At 36.6% G+C, this 26846-nt stretch overlaps 1 protein-coding gene across 2 annotated transcripts in view; it reads left to right on the plus strand.

Moving 5' to 3' along the window:
* USP34 (ubiquitin specific peptidase 34) overlaps positions 1 to 26846 on the plus strand; it is a 317435-nt gene that overhangs the window by 131552 nt on the left and 159037 nt on the right. For both annotated transcript variants that reach the window (XM_036750464.1, XM_036750465.1), the window contains 8 exons: positions 3783 to 3864; positions 3952 to 4044; positions 16559 to 16684; positions 17250 to 17379; positions 18010 to 18045; positions 18430 to 18560; positions 19127 to 19767; positions 20765 to 20979. In XM_036750464.1, coding sequence (XP_036606359.1) covers positions 3783 to 3864; positions 3952 to 4044; positions 16559 to 16684; positions 17250 to 17379; positions 18010 to 18045; positions 18430 to 18560; positions 19127 to 19767; positions 20765 to 20979 — 1454 coding nt within the window. The remainder of the gene's footprint in view (positions 1 to 3782; positions 3865 to 3951; positions 4045 to 16558; positions 16685 to 17249; positions 17380 to 18009; positions 18046 to 18429; positions 18561 to 19126; positions 19768 to 20764; positions 20980 to 26846) is intronic.

Raw genomic sequence — 26846 nt, forward strand, 5'->3', positions numbered from 1 at the left:
TCAGGTGAGGGTTTTTTGAGAATGACTAAGACCTGGGCCTGTTTGTAGGTAGTAGAGATGGAGCCAGTGGAGAGATTGAAGGTAAGTCATAGTTTGGGGGTGACCAAGGGGACAGTCTGAGGAGACTGGAAAGAATGAGATTACTGGAGAGTATAGGACTTGGCCTTGATAAGGAGTAAGAACACCTCTTTTGTAAGATGAGTGAAGAAGGAGATAGTGGCAGAAGGCATCTTAGTGATGAGAGGTGAGGAAAAGAGGGAACTCAAAGTGAATAGCCTCAGTTTTTTCTGTGAAATAAGAGGGAAGATTCTTAGTTCAGAGGATGGGGGAAAGGGATGCCATAGGAAGTTTAAGGAGGGATGAAAAGTTCCCGAGGATCATGTGTAGAGAGTGGGATAGTGAGTTGATGAGGAAGTATTGTAAGACTGCCTGTTAGTGGTGAGAGCCCAGTTGAGGTGATGTAACAAAGATTTGTAGTAGACTTTATCAGAAAAGTTGCTTAATTTTCCTACACCTTCATTTAGCAGCAGGTGTGTAGGAGTGAATGTGGTGAGTGGTGGGAATGATTAAAGCTGAGGCTTAGCAGGGCATAATCAGCGAAATGAATAAAGGGTTAGATGCAGGGGTGGGGAACCTGCGGCCTCAAGGCCACATGTGCCATCTGAGTCCTCAAGTGGGGCCCTTTGATTGAATCCAAACTTCATAGAACAAATTTTTTTTTTAAAGTGATCCACAGTTTAAGAAGCACTGCAAGTGTGTAAGAATTTAATTGGCCCGTATTTGGAAAAGTCACTAGTATTGTCTTTGGGCAATAAATATGTGATGCCTGCTGTTAAGAAATATTACATTATGTTTATATGCTTAAGGAAACCAGTAAGATGCTTTGCAAATAATTCCTGTGGCACTATGAAGTGTTAGAGCCAGTGTTTATGGATATATATATATATATATATATATATATATACACACACACACACACACACACACACATACATATATTATGTTATTTTTGAGTTTCTAAGAGAAATAAGACTTCTCATCACCTATCTTGTTCATTTTTTTAATAGTACGCAATTTTCCCGGTTTAGATTTCATGTAACTCACACTTTCGGTGTATTGTACTTTTCCTTTTGGAGTTTTCTCTGTCTGATTTCTTGGTGTGAAGCATCTGTTGTATAATTTTTGATTGATTTTGAATTGTTTCCTTCTTTTATACTACTTTGACCCACATATCTCCTTATCCTGTTGGCCTTGACTTTCAATTATTGATAAAGAGTATGAAGAATTTTTTAAAGACCGTCTCCTTCCCCTCCCCCACCCCCATTCGAATTCCTTTCTGTATGTTTCTTTTGTTAGGCATAACTTTTATTGGGCAGTATGGTGTTGAAATTTTCTACTGCACTAAATATTGATATAATCTTTCAGTGTGTTTTTCTAGAGGTCTTTGGTAGTTTTCTTAAGCTGCTTCTGTCATGGTGCTTTTTGATAACCTGTTCTTAAGAGAGAGTCTTCCTTGATAGCTCGTCCTTTCTTATTATAGTCCTTACCACCACAACTTCTGCAACATGTACTATTGTGTGCATATGCTGAAATAGTTTTATATTCTGCCAAATATTACAAAATCACAGAATTTGAGAGTTGGAGGAACCTTAACTATGAGCAAGGAATCACCAGCTACTGCTATTTCTCTTCTTCCTTCGTCCCTTAGCTTAATGATCTTGATAGCTGTTTTCTTTTAATGTATCTTTCTATGGAGAACAAGTAGCTTCTTTCTTAGAGCATGCAACTTTCAAGAATAGCCAGAGTCACAAATCTCTTTTTAAGCTTTTAATTGTACAGCTGTCCTTTCTCTTCCTTTTCTCCCTTATTATACTCTTCCATCCTCTGTCAGAATGACAAGGGTCAGGTCTTTCCTCTTCTTTCACCCCTTTTGTGTTTTTCCTCTTTGAAATTTTGCTTCTTTTTCCTTTTCAAAGAACTCTTCTCCCTTACTGCTTGGAGAATGGAGAGGTGTTCTTCTAATGCTTTTTTTAAGGAGAGAGATCAGTCTGCAGATATGCCACTTTAACTATGGCAAAAGTGCAAACAATGAACATTCAGGGCAAGTCACTGCACACTTTCCTCAACTTTTCATAACAATTGAGATTTTTGGTCCCCCCTCTTCCCCCACCTTTTGGTACTATTTGTACTACAATAATCTTAAGCACTTTCACAGCCAATTATTGTCACTTAACAGAACCACTCAAATTCCATTTGTGTAGTAATTCCCCAGCGAGAGCTCCAGACTCTACTCTTCAGCCTTGAATCACTCTTCTTGGTTTCACTAATTTGCCTACCCAGAAATCCATACTACTTTTTGTTCCATTTATTTGACTGACTTATTTTGCCTGCTGTCTCCTAATTCTTCTTAAGCCTACCTTTTCATATTTTATTCCTTCAACCTATTTCACCTTCCTTAATTCCTTCTCTGGGAGATTATATTTTTCTCCTTTTGTTTATATATTGGTAGGAGTTATTTTGGGGGCCAGGGATTGTTTTTGTCTTTATTGTTATAAGTGGTGGATTATTTAGTTGAATTCCAACTTTTTGCATTTCTGTTCTCAGTGTGCTCTTCTCTTCCCCTCCTTTTCCAACAATAAATATTTGGTGATGGATAGTATCAGTTAGACAGTTAGAGAAGATAAGATTGACTTGATTCTATTTCTGATACTTAAGTGGGTCTGTAATCTGTTTAATGTGGATATTTTCCAGATTATTTGCAGATTTGAACTCAGGTCCTGACTCCAGGGCCGGCGCTCTACTCACTGTGCCTCTCTTATTTTATTGTTTATTTTCTTTAGTAAGTTTTATTTTAGTCATGTGAATTAGGTTAAAGCATTTTTAATTACTAAGCATCTTATGATTATATGCTGTAATATAAAATGTGTATTTTAGTAGCAAATGGGCTAATACATAATAAGATGATGGGGCTAAGGATGGTGGGCCTTAGTGTTTGGGAATTTAAAGAATAACTACTAAAGGAAGAAATCTATCATTTGCTTGTGAAGGTCAGTGTAGAGAAAAGATACCCGATAATGCTGTGAAAGGAAAATAAATACAAAAAGCATCCATGGAATTAATAACATCTGAAAAAGTAGGAAAACATGGATTAACTTCCTGAACCATAATTAGATCACTTTCATACATGCATAGTTAATAAAAGGAGCAAAAGAGGGAAACGAATATAAAAAATATACGTTACATAGAAGGTGCTCCCAAGTTGCAAGTTGCTCAGAATAATGTTAAGCTTAATATTCATTCCTCTCCAGGAATGACAACAGCAACATCCTCACTAAGGAGTAGTATACAGTAGTAGCTGTGGGGATAAGTCTTCCTTCTGGAAATTCAGTGCTTGCCACCTTTCTAGTACTCACTTGAGCATACTGAGTGACTAGTAGGGCCTCCCTCCTTTTTTTGTTCAATCTAGGCCTCACATAAATGAATCTATGAGCAGGATTCCCCCTCAGAAAAAAGGTAGAGCCAGTGAGTTCCTTCAGTTCATGTTTTCCTCAGTGACATCTATCAGATTGAAGCTCTTTCATGAAGAGTTCTGAGAAATTTATGAAGCTTCAATTTCTCTATTTCTCTTACTCAGTAGGAATTTATCTGTCTACCTGCCTATTCTTTGCAAATGAAAAGTCTCTTTTTGTTTTGATAAATGATAATAGTAATACCTTTTCATGAAAAAGCCTTGCAATTTTAGTTTATCCGCAGTGCTAACTAATTTTATTATTTTACTTTAGGTCAATTGCAAAAGAGCTTGCAGACTGGCTTATTAGCAACAATGTTGTTGAGCATATATTTGGACCAAATTTACATATTGAGGTTTGTTTAAAAAAATCATTTGGTTTTCAACCATCTTGGTAGATAAAAGTATTTTGTATATTGAACATATGTGTCCCTGTTTTACAGATTATCAAACAGTGTCAAGTAATTTTGAATTTTCTGGCAGCAGAAGGACGACTAAGTACTCAGCACATAGATTGCATTTGGGCTGCAGCACAGGTAATGAAATTCTCCGAATTAAAACCTTAAAGGGCTTTTGTTGTAATCACCTTCAAAATGTTTTCAAGTATTTTATTAGCATCCATTATTTTTTTTTGTTCCATCTTGTACTTTTTTCTTTGTTTTAAAGAATTTTTATTGGTTATCTTTTGGTTTTACTTTGTGAAAATTCCTGCAATAGTCTCTCTCCCCTTCTTTCTCAGAGAGACATCCCAAACAAATATTTTTTAAAAGGAAAAAAAAATCACTCAAAACCATCAGTACAAGTGGAAAAAGTCTGAACATGTATTAAGTGTTCCACGTCTGTGTACCTTCTACTTCTTCAAAGGAATGTCTTATAATATCTCATTTTCTTTTGAGTCGTGCCTATTTAACTTTACAACATTTGCTGCCTCTTATTTTTTAAAAAACTTCAAATTAGTAGCGCTTATTTGTGATTTCTTAGTGTATTTTCATGATGTTTGTTAGATATTTGTTGCAATACATTATGTTTTTGATCTTAAGTTAATTCTTGAAGGGAACTACATATTCTAAGATGCCTAGTGAGTTGGAGAGTGCATTTCAGTTGTGGAGGACCTCTTATGCAACGGCATAAAGAAGGGACATGGAATGTGTTTTTAAGGAACATCAAGAAGTTCAGTTTAGCTGGAATTAGAAGTAGTAGTACATAGTAAAGGTAATTTGGAGTCAAGATGAGAACATCTTTAAATGTCATCAAGAGTAGTTTATATTTTTGGAGGTACTAGGGTGCCACTGGTGTTACTGAGTATAGACAGACATAATCAAACTTACACTTCTAGGAAAATCACTATTCCAACAGCAATGAGAATAGTTTGGAGAAGAGAAAGTCTTGAGTCAGGCAGTATTTTATGTAGGAAGAGGTATAACTTTGCAACTTTCATTTTTGATTGTATTGTGGTAGTTCTTTCTTTTCACATTGTTGTCATTGTGGCATAGTGAATAGACAGCCGGGCTTGAAGTCAGAAAGACCTGAGTTCAAATGTAATCTCAGACACTTACTAGTTCCTTGACCCTGGGCAAATTATTTAGCCCTGTTTGCCTCAGTTTCCTCATCTGCAAAATGAGCTGGAGGAGGAAATGGCAAACAACTCCATTATCTTTGCCAAGAAAACCCCACATGGGGGTCTCAAAGTCAGACAGACAATTGAAACAACTGAATGAAATAGTAAACCTGGATTACTAAAAGGATGGTGATCTCCTCTGTAGAAATAGAGGAATTCAGAAGACTCACTCATACAGTCTGACAATATGTTACAGTCATTAAATATTTATTAAGCAACATGCTGTGAACACAAGTAACAAAAAATTAAGTAGTCCTTACATTGAGCTTAGATTCTAATGGAGGAGATAAGCACATATAAATTTTGTGTGTGTGTGTGTGTGTGTGTGTGTATGTGTATGTGTATGTATACATACATAGGGCACTGGATGTTGTGGATCAAGAAAAGTTTCATGCAAAACATATTGTCTAAGCTACATCTTAAAGGAAAGAAAGGTGCTTTATGAGGTAGTGGTAAGGAAGGCATGCATTCCAGGCATGGGCATGGCCACTGCTGAGTTCCTTTTGGACTCCTTATTTTGGAGTCAGTCCCAGATTGACCATGCTTCATTTCCTTCTGACTGTATTTCTGACTTTGCAGAGATTGTTGTCTATTCTGTTACTTTCTCCTCTCTTTGCCTCAAACTTTTCAGCTCCCTTTTATGTGTTGTCTTCCCCCATTCCAATATAAGCTCCTTAAGGGCATGGACTATCTTTATGCTTTTATTTATATCCCCAGCATGTATCACAGTGCCTGGCACACAGTAATCTTGTTGCCTGCCTGCCAATGCAAAGGCAAAGTGATGAGAGATGGAGTGTTCTGAGTGAGAAACAGAAAGAAGTCCAGCTTGGCTGAATCTCAGAGTGCAGAAAGGAGAGTATGGTCCAATGAATTTGGAAAGTAGGTTAGGGCCAGGATATGTGGGGCTAAATGCAAAACAGAGAAATTTATATTTTATTCTAGAGTCAATGGGAAGCCACTGGAGTTGATTAAATAGAGGTGTGAAATGCTTAGATCTGTGTTTAAGGAAAATTACTTGTCAGCAAAATGTAAGATATACTGAAATAGTGAGATACTTGAAGTAGAGAAATCCATTTTAGAGGCTTTTGCAGTAATATCAGTCTAGACTTACGTTGTAAAGTTATGTGAATGGAGAGGGGTCAGGTGTGAGAAATGTTGTAAGGGTAGAAAGGGCAAGATTTAGCAATGCATTGGATTTGTGAAATAAGGGAGGGTGAGGGAGGGGAGGGTGTCCATGATAATGATCAGATTAAAAACTTGAGAACACTGGAAAGATGGTGACATCTTTGAGAGACCGAGCACAGTTTGTAAGAGGTTGAGTTTAGGGAAGATATGATCAATTCAGATTTAGGTATGTTGAAGTTTAGATGAGTCAGCTAACATTTATTAAGCATCTACTGTGTGCCAGGTGCATCCAGTTTAAATTATCCATTAGCTGGTTACTCAGGACTGAAGCTCAGGAGAAATTCTGGTGTGAAACTTATAGCTCTGAGTATCATCTACATAGAAATGATAATTAAACCCAGAGGGGTTGATGAGTTTATGAAGAGAGCAAGTAGAAGGTGAATGAGAGTAATGTCATGAAAATGTAGAGGAAAAACAGTATACAGGTTTGAAAGAGTGGTCAACTGTAGCTTTTACTTTGAGAAGGATTAGGTTGGAGAAACAAACATTAGATTGGCAATTAATGAGTCATTGGTAACTTTTAAAAGCTTAGAAGAACATTTTAACATGACTTGGTGGTTGATAATCCTTAGCTGCCATAATTTTGATTGGGTCTAAAATGTGAACCATGTAGACTTCAAATGAGGAAAGACTGAGTGGAGAAAAGACAGAGTGAAGGAAACAAATAAAGAATATGAACATGAAAATGAGGAGTGAGGAGTATTTTGACTCCCTCACCAAGACCAGTGTGAGAGAGAAGGTTATGACATTGCTGGAGAAGATACTGAGAGGCCTAACAGAGGGAAAAATTTTGAGAAAAGGAATCTAGGATTGAGGGAAATTTGTTTACTGTGAAATAAGAATTCCAGAGTGTGTAGTGGAAAGGGTGGGCACATTTGAATTGGTAAATAGGTAGTTGAGTTGAGTGGCAGGGGATAGGACAACATATTCCCCTTTATCTTTTCTCCATCAGGCTAAATATCTCCACTTCTTTCACACTACATAGCATTATCTCAAGGTCCTTCTTCATCGATCTCTCATCTCCAGATTATTTACAGATAATCAGTGTCCCTCATGAAAACTGCACAGATTTCAATCCAGTTTTTCAGGTGTGTTTTGAGCCAGTGTACACTCTATCAGGATTCTGGTCTTAGTCACAGAGTGCCCTCAGAGGCCTTTCTATTGTTCTCAAAACATACCTGAATAAGAAAATGCCTCTCAAAGTACAGAAGTAGTCATCTTGCCATTGTTTGGTGACCTCTAGCAATGTGAAAACCACTACTACACTACTTAGTACTGTAAACATACCAACTCTTACTTATGGAATTGTTGGCTTTTTTTCCTACTCTATGACATCTTTGACTCAGAAGTTTTTTGTTTTTTTTTTTTCCCCAAATACCTGGTTCTTGTTGTCTAGAGCATTATCTTGTCCTACTTCGGGTTATTACTAGATTAAATAGCCATAGCGTCTATGCCTTTGTCCCAGTCATTGCTAATCATGTTAAATAGCATGATGTCAAATCAGAGTACTTCACTGAAGACCACCTTCTGAGTTGACATTGAATCATTAATTACTGTTCCTTGCATTTGACATTTTAACTCTGCCTTCTTTTAATCAGGGGTCTACTGTGAACTGAGGTTGAAATCCATCCCTCCATTTTGTTTTTGTTTTTGGTAGGGCCTAAATGCTGAAAATGGCGTTTATGTGTTTACTTCATGTAAGAAAGGAAAAAAACCATTTTTAACTTTTGGGCCTTACAAAATAAAAGGCTATAAATTTGGCTCATTGGTAATAGTTTTCAGATTCTTTTTCTAGTCCAAAGTTCCCATTATTTTATGTACAACTAGTTTACGATACTGTTAATATACTTTGCTAAAATTTAGGTAAGCTATACATATGTATCTTCACCATTCACATGATTTATTGGTCAGGACATTGTATTGCAGTTATTCAACATTCACTGCTAAGACCTCTTTTTAGTGAAACCAACCTAGCATTTGGTGATTGCTCCTTTCTTTTCTTAATGTTCTCTGACCTTCCCTTGTATATTCTGTAATTTTGCCTGAAAGTCCAGCTCATTGGAATAGAGTTTGTAGACTCCATTCTCTTGCTTTTTTAGGAGAGGATAAATGGTATATATGCCTTTTACATAGTCCTGTGGCACTTTGCCTATCCCATTCTGCACAATCTCATTCTGAACAAATCTTTTTAAAAACCCAAGTTGGTTGATGAGTCCCTTATATAGCCACATCAGTCACTTTAGACAAGATGTTCTTAACTTTGGTTTGTTTCATGAAACCCTTCTCAGAGTAATATTTTTAAATACAGTAAGTAAGATACATAGCAATAAAAGGTAAACCAATTATAATGAAATGACTGTTATCAATGTTCAGTGATCCCAGCCTTTCTTTTGTTCTGTGCTGTGTACTTTTTGCTTTATTCCTTTCCTACCCCACTGCCTCTGCAAGAAGGCTACAATAAGGTGTGGAGATACACACACACACACACACACACACACACACACACACACACACATAGATATAGATATAGATATAGATATATAGATGTATAGATGTATAGATGTGCATATAGCTATAGATATAGATATATCTATAAACATAGACACCTACACACACCCATACACCCCATGCTATGTAATCTTGTACTGTGCTTATTTCCTCCCATTATCTGTCTCTCTGAAGGTGGGATGCATCTTCCTTCATAAGTCCAAGTCTTTCCATGTTTTTCTAAATCACCCAGCTCATCATTTCCTACACCACAGCAATATTCCTTTCTGGATTCAAACAGCTTCCCCCTTCGTAGGATCTTTGAGGTTAATTTTGGTATTTATAATAGAATGACTTGGTTGTTCAAAGTTGTTCTTGAAACAGTATTGCTGTTAATATATACAATGTTTTCTTGGTTCTGCTTATTTTGTTCTTCATTATTTCATGGTGGTCTCTCCATGCTTTTCTAAAATCACTGAGCTAATCATTTCTTGTAGCACAGTAATACTCCATCATGAACATATACCACAATTCATTTAGTCATTCCCGTATTGACAGGTATCTCCACAATTTCAAAAAGTAGAACTTGCTTTTTGTTTTAACAATAAAGTTTATAAGATTATGAAAAATATATTGATAATAAATTTATTTTAAAATGTATAACAGTAATAAAACTTTAAACAACAACATGTATAATAACAATATAAATTTATTTTAACAATGAAAACAAAAAAATAACCATACTCTGCAGAACAATACAAACATCTCTTAAATTAAAAAAAATTATTTTATTCTAAGCAATGTATAAGCAATGAGGATACAACCCTTTGAAATCTGCTGAAATCTAAGGTAAATGAAAGATTATGGCTTGGCTTTCCTCTCTTTTTGCCATGCATTCTGAAATTGATTAGCTGTTTTTTTTTCTGTGGTTCTTATAATTTTCATCCTAGTGACCTATTTTTCTCTGAGAACTATCAAGTCATATAAAATTTCCCTTTTTCATTACTCCATCTTTTGAACGATGAGATTATCATTGAGACAAGGCAGTAAATTATTAGGTTCTTTCATTTCCAGCAGATGTATGTGCAAGTGAAATTCCTCATCACTACTACCTCTTGCTACCATTCCAGGCTTGTAGATCTGTTTCTTAAAACTCCTCATCTCTTTCCTCTGTAGGCCAGATTGCCTTTTTCATAACTCATATGACTGTCACTTATTTTCTTCCTCTACTGATCTTTACAATGTATGTCTAACAAATATAATATATATTTGCATGTATATGTGTAAACCAACAGAAACACTTACCCCCCAATACATGTTAAAACAATTTTTTATAAAGTTTTCAGTTCCAAATTCTGTCCTGCCCCTAATCCCTCATTGAGACAGTAAGCAATCAGATATGGGTTATACATGTGCAATCAGGTAAAACATTTCCATGATAGTCATTTTGTACAAGAAGACTCAAATAAAAAAAAGAGAAAGAAAGAAAGTGAAAAGTAGCATTCTTCAGTGTGTATTTAAACAATGGCGTTTCTTTCTCTGTAGATGGATGCTGTGCTTCATCATTACGCCTTTGGGATTATTGTGGATCATTGTATTGCTGAGAATAGCTAAATCGTTCACAATTCTTTATCGAAAAATATTGCTGTTACTGTGTACAACATTCTCCTGGCTTTGTTCACTTTACTTTGCATCAGTTTAAATATGTCTTTCCAGGCTTTTCTGAATCATCTTGCTTGTCATTTCTTGTAGCACAATAATATTCCATCGCAGTCATATACTACAGCTTGTTTAGCCATTCTCCTGTTGATGGGGATCCCTTTGATTTCCAGTTCTTAGCCACCACAAAAAGAGGCGCTTTAAATATTTTTGTACAAATAGGTCCCTTTCCCTTTTTTTGGATGTCTTTGGGATATAGACTCAGCAGTTGTGTTGTTCGTTCGAAGGGTATGCACAGCTTTATAGCTCTTTGGGCATAGTTCCAAATTGCTCTCCACCAACAGTGCATTAGTTTCCCAGTTTTTCCATATCCCTTCCAATATCCATCATTTTCCTTTTTGTCATATATGCCTGTCTGATAGTTGTGAGGTGGTACATCAGAGTTGTTTTAATCAGCATTTCTGTAAGGAATAGTGATTTAGAGCATTTTTTCACATGACTATAGGTAGCCTTTGATTTCTTTGAATACTGTCTGTTCATATCCTTTTACTATTTATCAACTAGGGAATGGCTTATATTCTTATAAAATTGACTCAGTTCTCTATGTATTTGAGAAATGAGGTATCATTCAGATATATAAAGCTCATTCTCAGATACCATTTTCTCACCTAGTTCTTCACTTATTTTTCTCTTTTGAACCCTCTCTTTGGAAGTGAGGAAAATTAATGTTGGAGTGTATTTTTTAGTGTCAGAATTTCTATATGAATCCATCTGTTTCCTCAGACCCCTAACCTCTGAAGGTTAGGTAATTTTTAATAGGTGTAACTGAATAAGGTAAATCTATTCCTAGCCCCTAAGGCCTCTACCTGGACAGGGACCCTTACTTTTGTGTGTGTGTATATGCGTGCATATGGTCACGTGCACACATTTGTGTGTGTGTAGGGGTGGGCTAGGTCCTTGCCCCCAGGGACATGTCTTTTTGTTCTTGCTACTCCCCTCATCAAGATTTTTTGGTGACCTGTTGTGGAGAAGGGAGACCAAGCTGGTAAAAGCCTGGTTGAGATGGCGTATGTTTTTCTGGCCATGTTTGCTAGAGGCAGAGTGGGTTTCATAAACCAGGTAATTATTCCCTTCCTTAATTCCCATAAAGGAAAAGGTTGGCTGCATTCGAAAGCCATTTCCCTTAGTTGTAGATTGATGTGAGGATCAATCCTTCCTCCAAATGATGAAGTAATGAGTAGGAACCTTGAACTCTTGGACCACCTTCTCATTTAAATGTCCACCCCAGAAGGCTGCCTTATATTTGCCAGGGTAGGTCCAAATGATGTGTAATGAAGTCAAAAGGAAGACACACCTCGGTATAAAAACAAAAAAAAAAGGTCAGTCTTTGATTGGAGTTTTTGGCATAAATGTAGGCATGCCATTGACCTGTCCTTAATAAATTGCATGGCCTATGAAGAAATTATTTTCCACTTGGAGAAATGACCTCATTTTATTTATTGGTTAAATTTCACATGCTATAGAAGTAATGTTAAAAATACTGTCTTTACCCTTAAGGTATTTAGTTTCTTGAGCAAGACTTCATAATCTTTATCAGCTCTTTCTAAATTCCTTTTCCCCTTATCATTCAGACTCACCAGAAGTAAGTAGTAGTATTTCTTATCAAGGAGTCAAACTTGTCTTGTTTTTCTTTACTGCATGGTCTCTGATCTGATACTTTTTTGAGTATCTACTTCTTACTCATTCACATAGGCATATTTATGTATTGTATCATAGGTCGTTTTTTGTCTTTAATTCCCTCATCTTTGGGTGCAATTTTATGTCTTGTGCTTCCGAGGAGTTTAGTATTAGCTCTAGGGGAGGGATTATAAGTGTTGGATATAGAAGAAGACAAGCTATGAGTTGGAGATAGGAACAGCAAAAGGACTTACATTTTCTCTCCTTTTATTCCTGTTCCCTTTTATTGCAACTTATTCTATGAAGCCTAGTTGATGAGGACTAGCATAGAGGGGAAATGAGCTTCTTTGCAGTAGTAGCAAGGATAGAAGGCATGTTTCTATGATCTTTTCCACTAAAGTTGCCTTTATTTGTTGTTCATTGTCATATGAAACAGCTAGAGGCTATTTGAATTTTCTCCTTAGAATTAAATATTTATTTTCAGGTATTAATTAGAAACTTAAATTTTGCTGCTATGTTTTGTAATCAAGCCATGTTAGCATAAATCATTTTAAAACGTAGAATATTATAAAAATGTTTAAGAAGACAACTTAAACTATTTGGTGAATCAATGTGACGTACCCTACCTTGAATATGATTTGAATTGTATGGTATAGCATTGACTACCTGTTTATCAGTGATGGGCAAGTACAGGCCATTACAGCAGTTTGCAGGTCCTTGTTTGGAGAGTCAGAGAACTATGAATAACAAAAAATATTTCAGTTTGAAATAGAAGGGCAGCAAGCTAATCTTGGTAGTAAATTTCTCTGCTAAGGGACTGATATCAAAGATATCTAGGGATTTGCATAAATAGAAACAAGAGCCATTGCCTTGAATAAATTCATATGAAAAGGATGTGAATAAGCAGTTTTCAAGAGAAGAGATGGCAGTTACTACCAATCCCCTGAAAAAACATACCAAAACCGTGATATTAGCCACCTCACATTTGTAAAACTAAGGTTTCACTTTAAAACACTTCAGATTCACAAAAGATTGACAAAAGAGCAAAATGGAAGTCATTGGAGAGATGGCTTTAAGGCACTGTTGTTTGAGCGGTGAATTGGCCCTCCGGTATTCCAAAAACAATTTGGAACTACATTCCAAAGTCATTAAACTCTGTATAGCTTTGGACCTAGTGATGGCACTATTATATTTCCCAGATAATATACAAAGTACCAATTTGTTGTTGCGTTTGTCCTTTGTTTTCAGAGAGGACCAGGGAATCAGGGAAATGATGACATGACTTGCAGTTGACTTTGATTTGAGTGAGGGAGGGCTGTGCAAGGTCACCAGCCCCACTTTCTCCTCCAGAGTCCATAGAGGGAGAAATGAACCCAGGGATGTAGAAATCCCAAACCAAAATTTCCAAGGCAAGGCTGCCTGGAATAAATTCGCAGACCCAAGCATTCTTTAAGTCAAGGAGGCAAAGATTTATTACGCTTTAAGTAAATAAAGCAAGCAAGAGTTCTTAGGGAACCTGCAACCATACAGGGCTACAGGGAAAGTTTACAAGATTTAGGGGTGAAATCTGTCAATTAGGTGTTTTGGGGTGGGATCAGGGAGTGGTCAAGGCGTGATTAGGGGTTGGTCAGTTCTTAAAGGAACATGCACCTTTTGTATCTAGTACGCAGGTATCTTACCCAGAGTTCACTGGGAAAGAGCCCAAAGGGGGGGCCACCCGGGGGTGTGGTTTTGCCTGTGAAACGTCACTACATCACCAAAAGTGACTGGGAATATCAGGTGGATTCCATCATGTGTCTTGTTAGACAAGATTAACGTAAGGGAGTGTAAGTTTGACTATGTCTTAAGATACATGTTAGACTCAGTGTAGTCAATTATCAGCATCCTGAATCAATCTGTAATTGGGCATAGCTGCTTACTAAGGAAGAAGCAGAGATAATTTTGGGGCACACTGCCCTTCAGCTAGAGAGGCTGCCTGGGAAAGAATATGTTTGAGAACTAGATGTGTTCTGAAATTGGAATTCTGCCACAGGCACAGGCATCCAAGCAGAGGCTGTTAGGATTAGGGTCCAAGCACAAGCACCCCGTCATTCCCCCTTAAACAGATCGGACCGAAATTCATTTGGTGTAAGGAATAAAGGTCTTAGCTTCTGGAACTGCTTCAGCTGAGAGAGGACTTAGAGCTGTTCCTGCCTCCTACGGTCCTCATTCAAGGAGTTGGGTCTGTAGCCAGTGTTTGGAACTTGCTCGATACCAGGTCCAGGGGGAGATGGGTCATGGCCTTGGACAGAGGTTGGTATCCAGCTTGAGCTGTCATCTGCAAGTGGAGTGCACTGAGCCTAGAAGAGACAAATCTGACAAGGAGATTTAACAAACAAGGACCAAAAAGAAATACGATCAGGAGGGGGACAAGAAAAGGAGTTAACAGGAGCTTCATAGCCAGAGAAGGCCTTGGCCTTTTGAATTGGCTGAGAAGTGAAAGCTAGATAAGGACCACCTACTAGGAGGTTCGAGGGTGGAAAAGAGTCATAGGCGCAAGTAGGGAATGTTCCCTCAGTACAAGAGGTACAACTTGAGGAGGTGAAGGTGTGAGAGCACTCTTTACTGTGAGTATCCTCACAGGTGGAGCCAGTTTATAAGCCAGCATAAACATTTACAGGCCCTCTCTTAACAGGGGTCTTTACCAGTTCAGTGGCTGTAGAGCTTATCTTCGAAGCCTGAGAGTAATTCCCCGTTGCTAAACAGGGGTTGGAGGTGGATATATTTGCCCATTGTGGAGTAGCCAGTACTATAGGAGTGGCCAAAACCTCTGAGAGGGTCACATTGGGGAGAGGGAGCTTTTGCAAAAACTGCCTCTGGGTGAAGGTGAGGATTGCCCTGTGAATGGGGGTGACATACCCAGCAGTCTTGGGCTTACTCTCTGCCTACAGAATTTCCCAGTTTAATTAAGTAGTTGTCTTCCCACTTGGGAGGGTGAAGGGAACTTAGGGTATCAGGGAGAAGAAGGAGAAGGAGATCTATGGTTAACATTATCAGTACAAAGGAAAATGGTTCCAAGCAGGAGAGAGAAAACAATTACTTTCCTGTATATTTCTACCATAGACAAGATGGCTAAAGTTTTTACTCTTCACTAAAATAACTGTACTGCCTTAAACAAGAGAGGTTCCTGACTTGAACCTTAACATTTGAATGGACACACATTGTTGTTTCACAGTTTTCTTTATCATTCCTGATTGTATTCATTCTGGAAGAATGAGATAACTTCAGAAATTGAATCTTTTCCATAAGTTCAAACATTAATTTAGCTGTTGCTTAGGTCATAGAATGACTGCAAGTTCAGATCAAAACAGCAAGATCTATAAAGTCATTACAACTTATTACATTAATTTAGTAATTAATTATCTTGCAAATAAAAGTTTAGTAGGCCTTCTAAAATCACAAAAAGACTTTTTAAACATTTCTTCCAAAAGTGTTTCCCTTTTTGAAACAGTTATAAAATTTATCGTGTTGTTAAGAAATAATCACTAAACTTTTCTGAAGAAAATTAGTTAAAAACTTTCAAAGTGATAGCTTTTTCACCTTAGAGCAAAAATATAAACCTTTAAAATTGAGATTCATTATAACTAAGTTGGTGTAAATTGTCCTTAAGTAACATAAGCTCCCAAAGGGTTATAACAATCAACATTCCTAGTTATTGCAGAATTTCTAGATATCACAAAGTTTCTTAGCCACAAAGTTGTTGCAATTGAATCTGGCATTGGTAGCAATAGGAGACTGATCGCAGGAAAAATACTGCTGCTGTTAAAATCCTTTGAACAAAGAGAATATCTTAAGGTGAGTCTTAAGCAGTTTGCATAAATATTTGCACATGTTCTAGTTCTAGATAAAAATAATATTAGATTACCCAATAAGATAACCCAAAAGAGCTCATATCTTATGCTGACTACTTCCTCTGATCATGGAAATTTGCTATAGACGAAAAAAGCAGGGACGTGTGACATATCAAATATGACAGGATAAAACATCCTTGGCTTTGTGTAAATTCAGATAGAGTTACAATTCTTCAATATCTGTTCCACCTCATTGCTAAACTCAGAAATAGTTAGGTGGGAAACTTTCCTTTTCAAAGGAACACAAGGAGAAACTGAGCCAAGAGGATTGCATCCTAGACTGAGACTAAGATTGTACTTGAAATTAATTTATTCTGTAATTACAGTTTTTATTTGATACTTAAAATTCATTTATTCCATGCTTGAAAAAAGACATGAGTGTTGCTTTACCAACATGTAACAGATGAAAAGATCAAAGATCAATGTATGTTTTCTAGTTAATTTATTATTTATATTACCATATCCTGTATTAGTGTGCTTTTTCTCTTTTTCCTTATTTTACTTATAAATATTATTTACTTTTTTGTTTTCCAGTTGAAACATTGTAGTCGGTACATACATGACTTGTTTCCTTCCCTCATCAAGAACTTAGATCCTGTCCCGCTTAGACATCTCCTCAATCTTGTTTCAGCTCTTCATCCAAGTGGTCATACTGAACAGGTAAGAAATTTTTTAAAATTTCCTTTTGTGAAAGAGTACTGACTAATTAAAGCAAGGATTCTTAATTTTGTATCGATGAACTTCAACAAAAATTTTTTAATAGCTATATTTCAATACTTTTGTTTTATATTGTAACTCTTATGTATTTTATTGGATAAAGACTTGGAGTCAGTAAGACTTGAGTTCAGGTACAGCCTCACACATATCCTAGGTGTGTGAATCACTCCATCTCTGATTATGTCAGTTTTCTTCATATGTAAAATGTGTGTAATAATAACAACATCCAAGATTGGCGTGAAAATGAGATAATATTTCTAAAGTGCTTCACAAACCTTAAAGTTCTAAATCAGTGCTGGCTATTATTAGTGAAAACAGTTATTGTGAGGAGTCTGTGGACTTCATCAGATTGCCAACAGGGTAGGGTTCTTTACAGATAAAAGCTTGAGAATCCCTGACTGAAGTTATCCACTGCAACTGAACTGGTAGATACCTATTTTGAATGTATGGTTTTAAGTTGTTATGCTGTTTAAAAACCTCCCTTCATATTTTTCTTTCATTTTTATAGACCTTATATTTGGCATCTATGCTTATTAAAGCATTATGGAATAATGCACTAGCAGCTAAGGCCCAACTTTCAAAACAGAGTTCTTTTGCATCTTTACTCAATACTAATCTCCCTATGGGAAATAAGAAAGGTAAGGAAAATTAATTTCTACCTCACTGTTCCAAAACAAAGGGATTTTTAGATTAAAATTTTCCTTGCTTCTTGAGCTAAATTAGAAATTAGTGATTTTGCATGGGATATAACAATTTATATATGTAAAGTGATCAATAAATTGGGGCTTGCTTTATGTTTTCAGTATACTGGTAAAATAAAAATTTTAAATTATTAGTATTTTGTCCTCCCAACTTTCCCCTTTGCAGAGATGTTGATACTTTGTTTAAAAAAAATCTTTGAAGATGAAATTATGTTTGGAAACACTTTTGAGGGTAGAACATATATAATGTTCTCTTTCTATATTTCAAAGGTTTCTATGAGGTATCAACTATTCTGTTTATCTTTTACAGATATAATATTCAAGGGCTTTCTAAACTTTTTCTATATTTTACCCCAATTTTTCTCTCCTGACTTCATATACTACTCTTTTCTTAGGCTTCTCTGTGCAGGCACCCACAACAACTACTGCAGGTGGTGGGGACTTACATTATTGCAGGCTTCCCTACCTGTATCTCTGTTGATTATGTAATATGAACAACTGATATGCTGTACCAAAGAAGCTCAGTCACTTAGAATGTTTCCCTCCTGTTTTTTCCTTTTTCTTCAGAGGAAGAAGAGCTCAGAAGAGCAGCCCCGTCGCCTTGTAAGTTGAGTCTTAGACATGCACATCAACATTATTTGTAATTTTAAAAATTAATTGCTTTTTAGAGTAATGTGTTAAATAGTACATAAAAATTTGTAGCAGACTTTTGAAGTTTATTTTTAAAGGTAGACACAAAATATGTTAAGTATAACTAGAGGTAATTCTACCAATCTGTATAAAACCAGTGTAACCATCAACTTTTTTGATTGGATTTAGTTTTAAATTGTTTTTAGAAATAGCCTTTGGATATTGACCTTCTTGATTTTATTTTTGTGTGGTGGTAGAAAGGACAAAATTTGTGGTTATAATGAAAAGATAAAATTGGATAGTTATAGTCACATTAATTTAAATAAAAAAATAAAAGATAAAATATCTTTAAAATAGGGTCACCTGCAGCTAGTCCTCAAAGCAGTGATAACAGTGATACACATCAAAGTGGAGGCAGTGATATTGAAATGGATGAGCAGCTTATTAACAGAACTAAACATGTGCAACAGCGACTTTCTGACACAGAGGTATGGAAGTAATCTTGTTTATCTTCAATTTTTTCACAGATAGATCAGTCTTACTCTCACTTTGATGTCTAAAACCTCATAATGAGATCAGGATGCATGAGCATGCTTATAGTTCTCTTTTTCAGTAATAAGCGGTGCTTTCATAGTTGATTTTTTAACGTACTTTTTCTTAGCAGTTTTAATTTCGTATTTTTTGGTTTTCTAATTTTCTATGTTTTTTGTTGCAAAAACTTAGTACATGGTCGTACAGGTTTTACATTGCTATGATAAGCTTTCAATGAAAAAATATAGTTATCATCATTGTTCCTTGTTGATTTTGTAGTTTGGTTCTCATGTATTTGTTTATGTCTTGCAGCGTGTGTGTGTAATTTGATAGAGTTACTGACAATTCATTTTAGAAGAGATGTCTATAAAAGATGGCACTAGAAGTTGCTTAACTCTAAGTTAAATAATCCACCTACATTGCTTGCACATTTAAATCATAACTTTGTGACCATCACGTTTTATAATGTTACTTTTAATTATTTCATTTTTTACTTTTCTTTAATGAATCTTGTGAAATACAGGAATCCTTGCAGGGAAGTTCTGATGAAACTGCCAATAGTGGTGAGGATGGAAGTAGTGGTCCTGGCAGCAGCAGTGGACACAGTGATGGATCTAGCAACGAGGTCAATTCTAGCCATGCCAGCCAGTCAGCTGGGAGCCCTGGCAGTGAAGTGCACTCAGAGGACATTGCAGACATGGAAGCTCTCAAAGAGGAAGAAGAAGAAGATGACCATGGCCATGATCCTCCCAACAGCAGTCGTGGTACAGACCTTCGAAGTAGAAAGCTTGAATCACAGGCAGGCATTTGTTTGGGAGATGCACAGGGTCCCCCAGAGAGAAGTGGCACAAACAATGGAACAGGAAAGGACCTTGTTTTCAACAGTGACTCAGTGCCATCAGTTGATAATCGAATCAGAATGCTGGATACCTGTTCACGTCCTGAAGACACAGAACATGATATGGCAGGAGAAATGAGCACTGCGCATATATCCCAAGCCTCTCAGGATTCTTGTATAACACGTACTGGGGACTTTCTTGGAGAAGCTATTGGGAACGAATTATTTAATTGTCGGCAGTTTATTGGGCCACAGCATCACCACCACCACCACCACCACCATCACCACCACCACCACCACCACCACCATCACCACCACCATGATGGGTAAGTTTACGCTGATGAAATCTATCTTGTAGTTTCCTTAATATAATTATGACATAATTATATTTTATTTTTAGTTAGTTTGACTGTGGAGTTTTTGAATTGTGCAGACCCCGTTGCTTTTGAACTTTGAAAGTATAAAATCATTTCTTGTTTCATTGAAGAACGTATAGGAACAGAATTTCTTTTTTAACGAATCTGCAGTATTTCAAGATAATTAAGAGCTGAGAGAAATTCATTATGACTGTTCTTAAATTTGATACTTGAATCATTTTCTCCCTCTTGCAAATAGCTTTCCAAGGTCAGATATTCTCTAAATTCTAGTTTTCCTGTACAAAATGTAAAAAAGTTTTCATGACCCTATTCACATTTATACACCCTACCTCTTTTCCTGTCTCATTTCATTGTACTAGAAGAATGTTTGTATTTGCCTGTAGCAGAATACAACCAGTATACATTCAAAATAGAGATGAACTTGAAATTAAGACAGAGAGAAGAAAAACAAAAGGATAGCATACAAGAAATTTTTCATTTTAATAGAACTACCTAATTTTTATTAAATTTGTCTTGATTTCAGTTAGACCCTGAACTAAGTAAGGTACTAGATGTTTTTCTGATGATACTTGTATTGCATGAATATAAGCCAACAAAAAGCTAATTTCTCTTCTAAGTTTTTTACTGTGTTGAATTATTGACTGTAGTTCGCTCTAAGCATTGCCTAAAACATTTTTAGCTCACTTTTTAAGGGAAGCCAAATGATTTATGTAGGTTTGATAAAATTAATGCTTTGGAGATTAATGACTTGTTAGCAATCCGTTTAACTAAGCTTTTTAAAACTTCTATACCTGTTTGAAGAACTTTCCAACTGTATAAGTGATGTAATTTGCACTAAAATCTTTACAGTGAAGGTGTGAACTTTGGAGTAAGAAGTGAAGACAGTTGAAATGAGTAAACTTTTTTCTTATTTAGTCTGTATCCTATTTCCTCATGTATTCTGTAGGCATATGGTTGATGACATGCTAAGTGCAGATGATGTCAGCTGCAGTAGTTCCCAGGTCAGTGCAAAATCAGAAAAAAATATGGCTGATTTTGATGGTGAAGAATCTGGATGTGAAGAGGAATTAGTACAGATTAATTCACATGCAGAGTTAACATCTCATCTCCAACAACATCTTCCTAATTTAGCATCTATCTACCATGAACATCTTAGCCAAGGTAAGATTTTTACCTTAACTCACGTAAATACCTTTTACTAGTGCTCATATCATATTAAAGGGACCTACTCTGTGAAATACAGGAATGACTACAAGGACAGAAATAACACCATTCCTCATCTAAAATTCTAAGAAGAGATAACAACTGTAGGGTAGATAATTGTATATATGGTCAAAAAAGAGAGCCAGACAGAATTCTCCAGAATTATTTGAGATGGGAGAGAACATTTTAAGATTAGGGTTAGTGAACAATCAGGAAAGGCAATTTTAGATACTTGTTGTTTGGATTTTTTCCCCATTTCTATTGAGCTCCATGTTTGCAACATTCTTTCTGTATACCATATAATTTGATTCTTACAATAATCCTGTGAGGAGTTGGTGCTATGACTTTTATTCCTTTTAATATTCTCAAATCCCTCACTTCCTTCTGCGCACACACACTTTTTATCAGTCTGGATCTGTAATTTCATCCATAAAGGGAACTTCTCCTGAGGAAACTCCCTTTACTAGTGAAGATTGGCAACTGCTGAGTGAATGAAAGAAAAAGCAGTTATTAAGTACCTACAATGTTTTGGGCTGAGTAACAAACAGCACTAGTATAATAAAGGAGGGAGATAAGACTTACAAGGGAATAGCATCCAGAGAGGAAGTTTTTGGTCTTTGGAGTAATAGGTGCTGTGACTTAGAGGACAGTTCATTATTATGCCCTTTCATTCAATAATAATTATAATTAAATTTATTTGATTGCTATTTCTAAAGCAAAAAGTAGAGATTTGTGGGTTGGGCATAGTTGGAGAATGTGGGACATTATATAAGGCAACAGCAAAAATAGCAAGATGCCCAAGTACTTCCTAGTTTCCTGGTAGATTTTTATTTGGTAGAATGTTAATCATGGTTTGGGCAGGCCAGATACATTGAGTGACATAAAATTATATAATAGGTAAGGCAAGGAACTAGCCATTATGCTTACTATTTTCCAGTTAGTGTGATAAGCACTGGGGATACAAATGCAAACAAAAAGGGAGATAATCCCTGCCCTTAAACAGTTTTCATTCTGCTTTGGGAAGACAATACATAAAAACAAACCGAAAGGGAAGAGTCTCAGCTGGAGAAGGTAGGTATGCAGTGTCTTTGGTAGGAAAAAAAAAACACCTCAGGAAGGGATTGAAAGTTGGTCAGCCTGTGTCCCTCCCCGAAATCTAAGCCCTTTGAAGAACTGTCTGGTAGAAGAAAGGGGTTGGCCTGGGGAAGGGATGTTTGAGGGTGAGAATGTGCAGGTGATGATGGACTTATAGTCTTGGAGAAACACTGAGGCACTGTCTGGGCCACTGAGAGATTAAAGTGATTTTCCTAGCGTGTGTCATTGGTAGGACTTAAAATCAGATTGTCTTGTGTCCCAAGCCAACTTCTTGTCTAGCATATGACATTGTCTTTTCTCCCCATTTTATATGTGATAAAACTGAGGCTAAGTGAAATGATTTATTCAGGATTACAAAACTAGTAAATATCTGAGCTGATATATGAAAAAGCTTTTTATCCCTAAGTCCTATGCTCCGTTCACTATGGCACACTATCTCTTGGATGGCTAACTAAGGAATTTCTATCCTTTAGTAGAGGCAGTAAGAAGTCATCAAAGGTTTTTCAGAATGTGAGTGTTATGGTCAGGGCAAGCTACTTACTATAACAGTCCGGATGAATGGTGATGAGACACGAATTAGAGAAATGGTAAACATGGGTAGAGAGAAGTGGATGGATGCAGGTAGTGTTCTGGAGGTAAAGTCAGTGGGCTTGTAGTTTGACTGGATAGGGGAATTGAAGAGTCAAGGATGATTATAATGTTTTATACTTATATCACTGAAATCACCAAAGGATAGATTGTAGAGGAAAAAGAAAAGTGATCCCAAATTAGAACATTGATCAGTAACCAAAATGAGGGAGCAAGAGATGATTGATCAGCAAATATTTATTAAATACTATGTATTAGGCACTGGAGATGTTTGGTTGGTGGTTGTCCTTCTTCCTCAAAGAAGGCCAAAATGATATCACTATGTTGGGGGAAGATAACATATAAATAATTAGGCAAATATAAGTTACATAGCGAGTACGTAAAAGTTATCTGAGACGGAAAACCGTTAGGTGTCGGGGTACTTGTAGAGGCCTCCTGCAGAGGGTGGGATTTGAGCTGAGACTTGAAAGAAACCAAAGAAGCCAGGAGGTAGAGATAAGGAAGGAGAGGATTCCAGGTGTTGGAGATAGCCATTGGAAAGTTATGGAGATGGGGAGATGTAGTGGTATGTTTGAGAAGCTATAAATAAGCCAGTATAGCTGGATTGTAGAGGGCATGGAGTGCTAGAAGTAAGGTACAAGAAGACTAGAAAGGTAGGAATTGGCCAGGTTGTGAAGTTTTCATTGACAAATAGGGAACTTTATATTTGATCCATATAGGGAGTTCCACTGGAACTGATTAATCTGAAGAAGTGTTGTCAGACCAATGTTTTGGGAAAAATCATCTTGGTAACTGAGTGAAAGATAGATAGGAATACGGAAATATTTGAGACAAGGGAAGGAGTTTAGAAGCCTGTTGCAATAGCAGTCCAGGTAAAAGATTGTAAAGACCTGAGCTAGGGTTGCAGCTGTATGGTACATAGGCAAGAGATACAAATGTAGAAAAGGGAAGAGTTAGCAAATGAATAAATGTATCAGGTGAGGAATTGAGTTTGATACCAGTATTACAGTCTTGGGTAACTAGGCAGGTGGTGGTGCACTTAACAATACAAACGAAGGTAGCAAGAGGGGAGGGTTTTTTGGGGAAAGATAGTAAATTGGATTTTTTGGATATGTTAAGTTTGAGATGGCTGTGGAAAACAGAATTTGAGATGACCAAGAGACTATTGGTAGTGTAGTATTGTAGCTCAGCAGAGCAACTAGGGGATAGATAGATAGATAGATAGATAGATAGATATATAGATAGATGGATGGATAGATTTGGGAATCACCTATTGAGCCCCATGGGAGGTGATGAGATGAGTAGTTGATAAAGAATAGAATGAAAAAAGATGGGAGCCCATAACAAGGCCTCTTGGGATACTCATTTAGTGACTATGGCATGGATGTAATATCAGCAAAAGAGAGTGCAATTTAGTTCAACAGATAGGAGGAGAACCAGGATAGAGCAGTTTTAGAAAAGCCTGGAAGAGAACCATGACAAAGAAATTTGATATCTGTCTAGGTAGAGATAGTATATGAGATAGATTTTGATGAGTAGTATTGAAAGTTGCTGAAAGGTCATAGAGGTTAAAAACACAGGAAGGACAACCTATTTGACATTTAGATCCTTTGCAACTTTTGAGAGAAGAGTTAAGTAATTGAATGAGTATTATATAAAAAGAATTTGTTGACTGAGTAGGTGGTGAGGATTTGAAGACAGAAAATGTATACCATTAAGTATAGCAAAGTGACAGATTTTGAGTATACCTCAGAGTCAAATAAAAGCTTTTTATGTATTAGAATTATGAATATATTTCTAGGAAAGGAGGAGGAAGTCAGTAAATAGGGCAAGGGGATATGCACTGAGGACATGAGATGTAGAATCGTTAGCTGCTATTAGGAATTTGATAGTCGATCAGCGAATGAATTCTATTAATGTAGAAAATTGGACAACGTATAAAAAGACTTGTATATAGCAGTATAAATTAATTTGAGGTTAGATAACATAAATTTATAGTGGACCCTGCTTCCATGGTTTTCTCTAGTGGTATTCAGCAGCTTTGGAAGAAAAGTAGTAAGAAAATCTTTAAAATAAGAATGGATATTTTTTAGGAATAAGGATTGGTAAGATGTGAATGGCTGAAAGATGAAGGAGCCTAGGAATTAAGACTAGAAAACAGTGCTTTGATCTTTTTAACTATTAGGTCAGTGTTATAAAAGAAATAAAATGAGACCAGAACAGGTATGATATGCCTATTGGAGAGATTGTTGAGTAATGGGGTGTCATTTCTTGACAATAGAGAACCAGGAATGTGTCAATTTCTCATTCTAGCCCAATCCTTTGGAGTCATCAGAAGACAGCAAAGGCGAAAGATAACTTCAGTAAAAAGCTAGTTTCCAGTTAGTACCCAAGGTGGATGTGGTATCTGAAGAAGAGCTATAGAATGAAGAACTTAAAAAAAAGATTTAGCAGAAGTTTCAGAGAATAGAAAAAAATCAGATGTAAGCTGGATAGGGATGGAATTGGTGGTGAGAGGTAGCAAGGGAAAAGTTTTTCTTATCTTTGCAAACAGACTCTGACCCTTGATTGTTGTGATTGGGCAAAAAGAAGTAGTAATTTGCTAAGTAAAATCTTGGGGAAGTTCCATGCTTACAGACTAAAATAGCCCCAACATTACTAGTTGCAATTGTGCAATAAAAGTTTTTCCAGTAATGATGTCTCCAAGATGGAGCTGGGTCCGTGATGGTCATTGGTAATGATGACCAGGAAGGTTGTATGGTGAAGGAGGCCTTGAGCAGTTGCCATTTCTGCATTTTTTATTTCCACATGGAGCCCCTTCAACGGATTGGAGTGGGAGATGGGAACATCATTCGTAATGGTGGCCAGGAATGGCATATGGTGAAGGAGCCCTCTAATTCCAGGCATCAAAAGCCCAGGACAGCAGCTTCACTCTTCTATTTTGCCACCAAGGAGAAGTCATACTGATTACCTTCCGCCTTAAAATTCTGAATCATGTCTTTAAGAACAAGAGGTACAATAGTTGATATAAAAAGTAAAAATTATTTATTTTCAAATGTAGCATTCCCCCATTTTAATTACTTACAAAATGATAAATGGCATTATTCCAGATGACATAAAACTGACAGGTAATAATTTACATTGGACAGCAGAATAAGGATCTTGACAAGTTAGGATAATTGTGAGTCTATTGAGTAGCCAGTCCTACTGTCTGTGTTTATCACCAACTCCCTGTCGAACTTTCCTCAATTTCTATATGTCTTTAATAAGTGGTTAATTTTTGTTCATTCTGCCTTATGAACGCCTTTTACATCCATCCCCTTCTCCATTTAACATCATGTGTACCTTAATCCAGGACCCCATCACATCTTGCCTGGTCTATTAAAATATTTTTCTAATTTGTTCCCTACATTCAGTCATACTGTGTTCCACACAACTACCAAATCAGTACCTAAGGCACAGGTTTGATCATGGTATTCCTCTGCTAAAGAAAGTTCTGTAGTATTTCATTGCTTTTAGGATAAATGACAGATTCTTGACATTTGTTTGACATTTAATACCCCTCACAATCTGGTTCAAGCCTATCTTTCTTTCCAGGCTGATGGAATTAATCAACAAATATTAAGCACCTACCAAGCACTGTATTGGGTGCTAGGAGATAGAAAAAGGAAATGACTGCTACTCTCCAGAATCTTATATTCTCTTGACAGAGAGAACAATGCATAAATCATATATTGAATATCTATAAAATAAATACAGGACAATTTTGGGAGGGAGGCCACTAAGTTGCTGGGTGGATCAGTAAATGCTTCATTAAGTAAATGTTCTTTGAGCTGAATCTTGAAGTAATCAAGTGGTTCTATGAGACAGAGGAGGGAAGGTACGTGCACTTCAGCCAGGGTGATCCTCTTTTGGAAAGGTACATAGACTAGAGATTAAGGGTCAGGTATGAGGAATATCACAAAGACCAGTTTGCCTGATTATAGAGTCTGTGTTGTAAAAGTCTTTAAAAGCCAAATAGGTCATTTATATTTTATACTAGGTAGTAGGTTTGGAGTTGGAGAGTGACTTGGTTAGATCTATACTTTAGAAATGTCCTTTGGACAGCTGTGTAGAAGATTGATTGGTGAGGGGAGAAACGT

Source organism: Trichosurus vulpecula, chromosome 3 (assembly GCF_011100635.1).
Source record: "Trichosurus vulpecula isolate mTriVul1 chromosome 3, mTriVul1.pri, whole genome shotgun sequence".
Taxonomy (NCBI): domain Eukaryota; kingdom Metazoa; phylum Chordata; class Mammalia; order Diprotodontia; family Phalangeridae; genus Trichosurus; species Trichosurus vulpecula.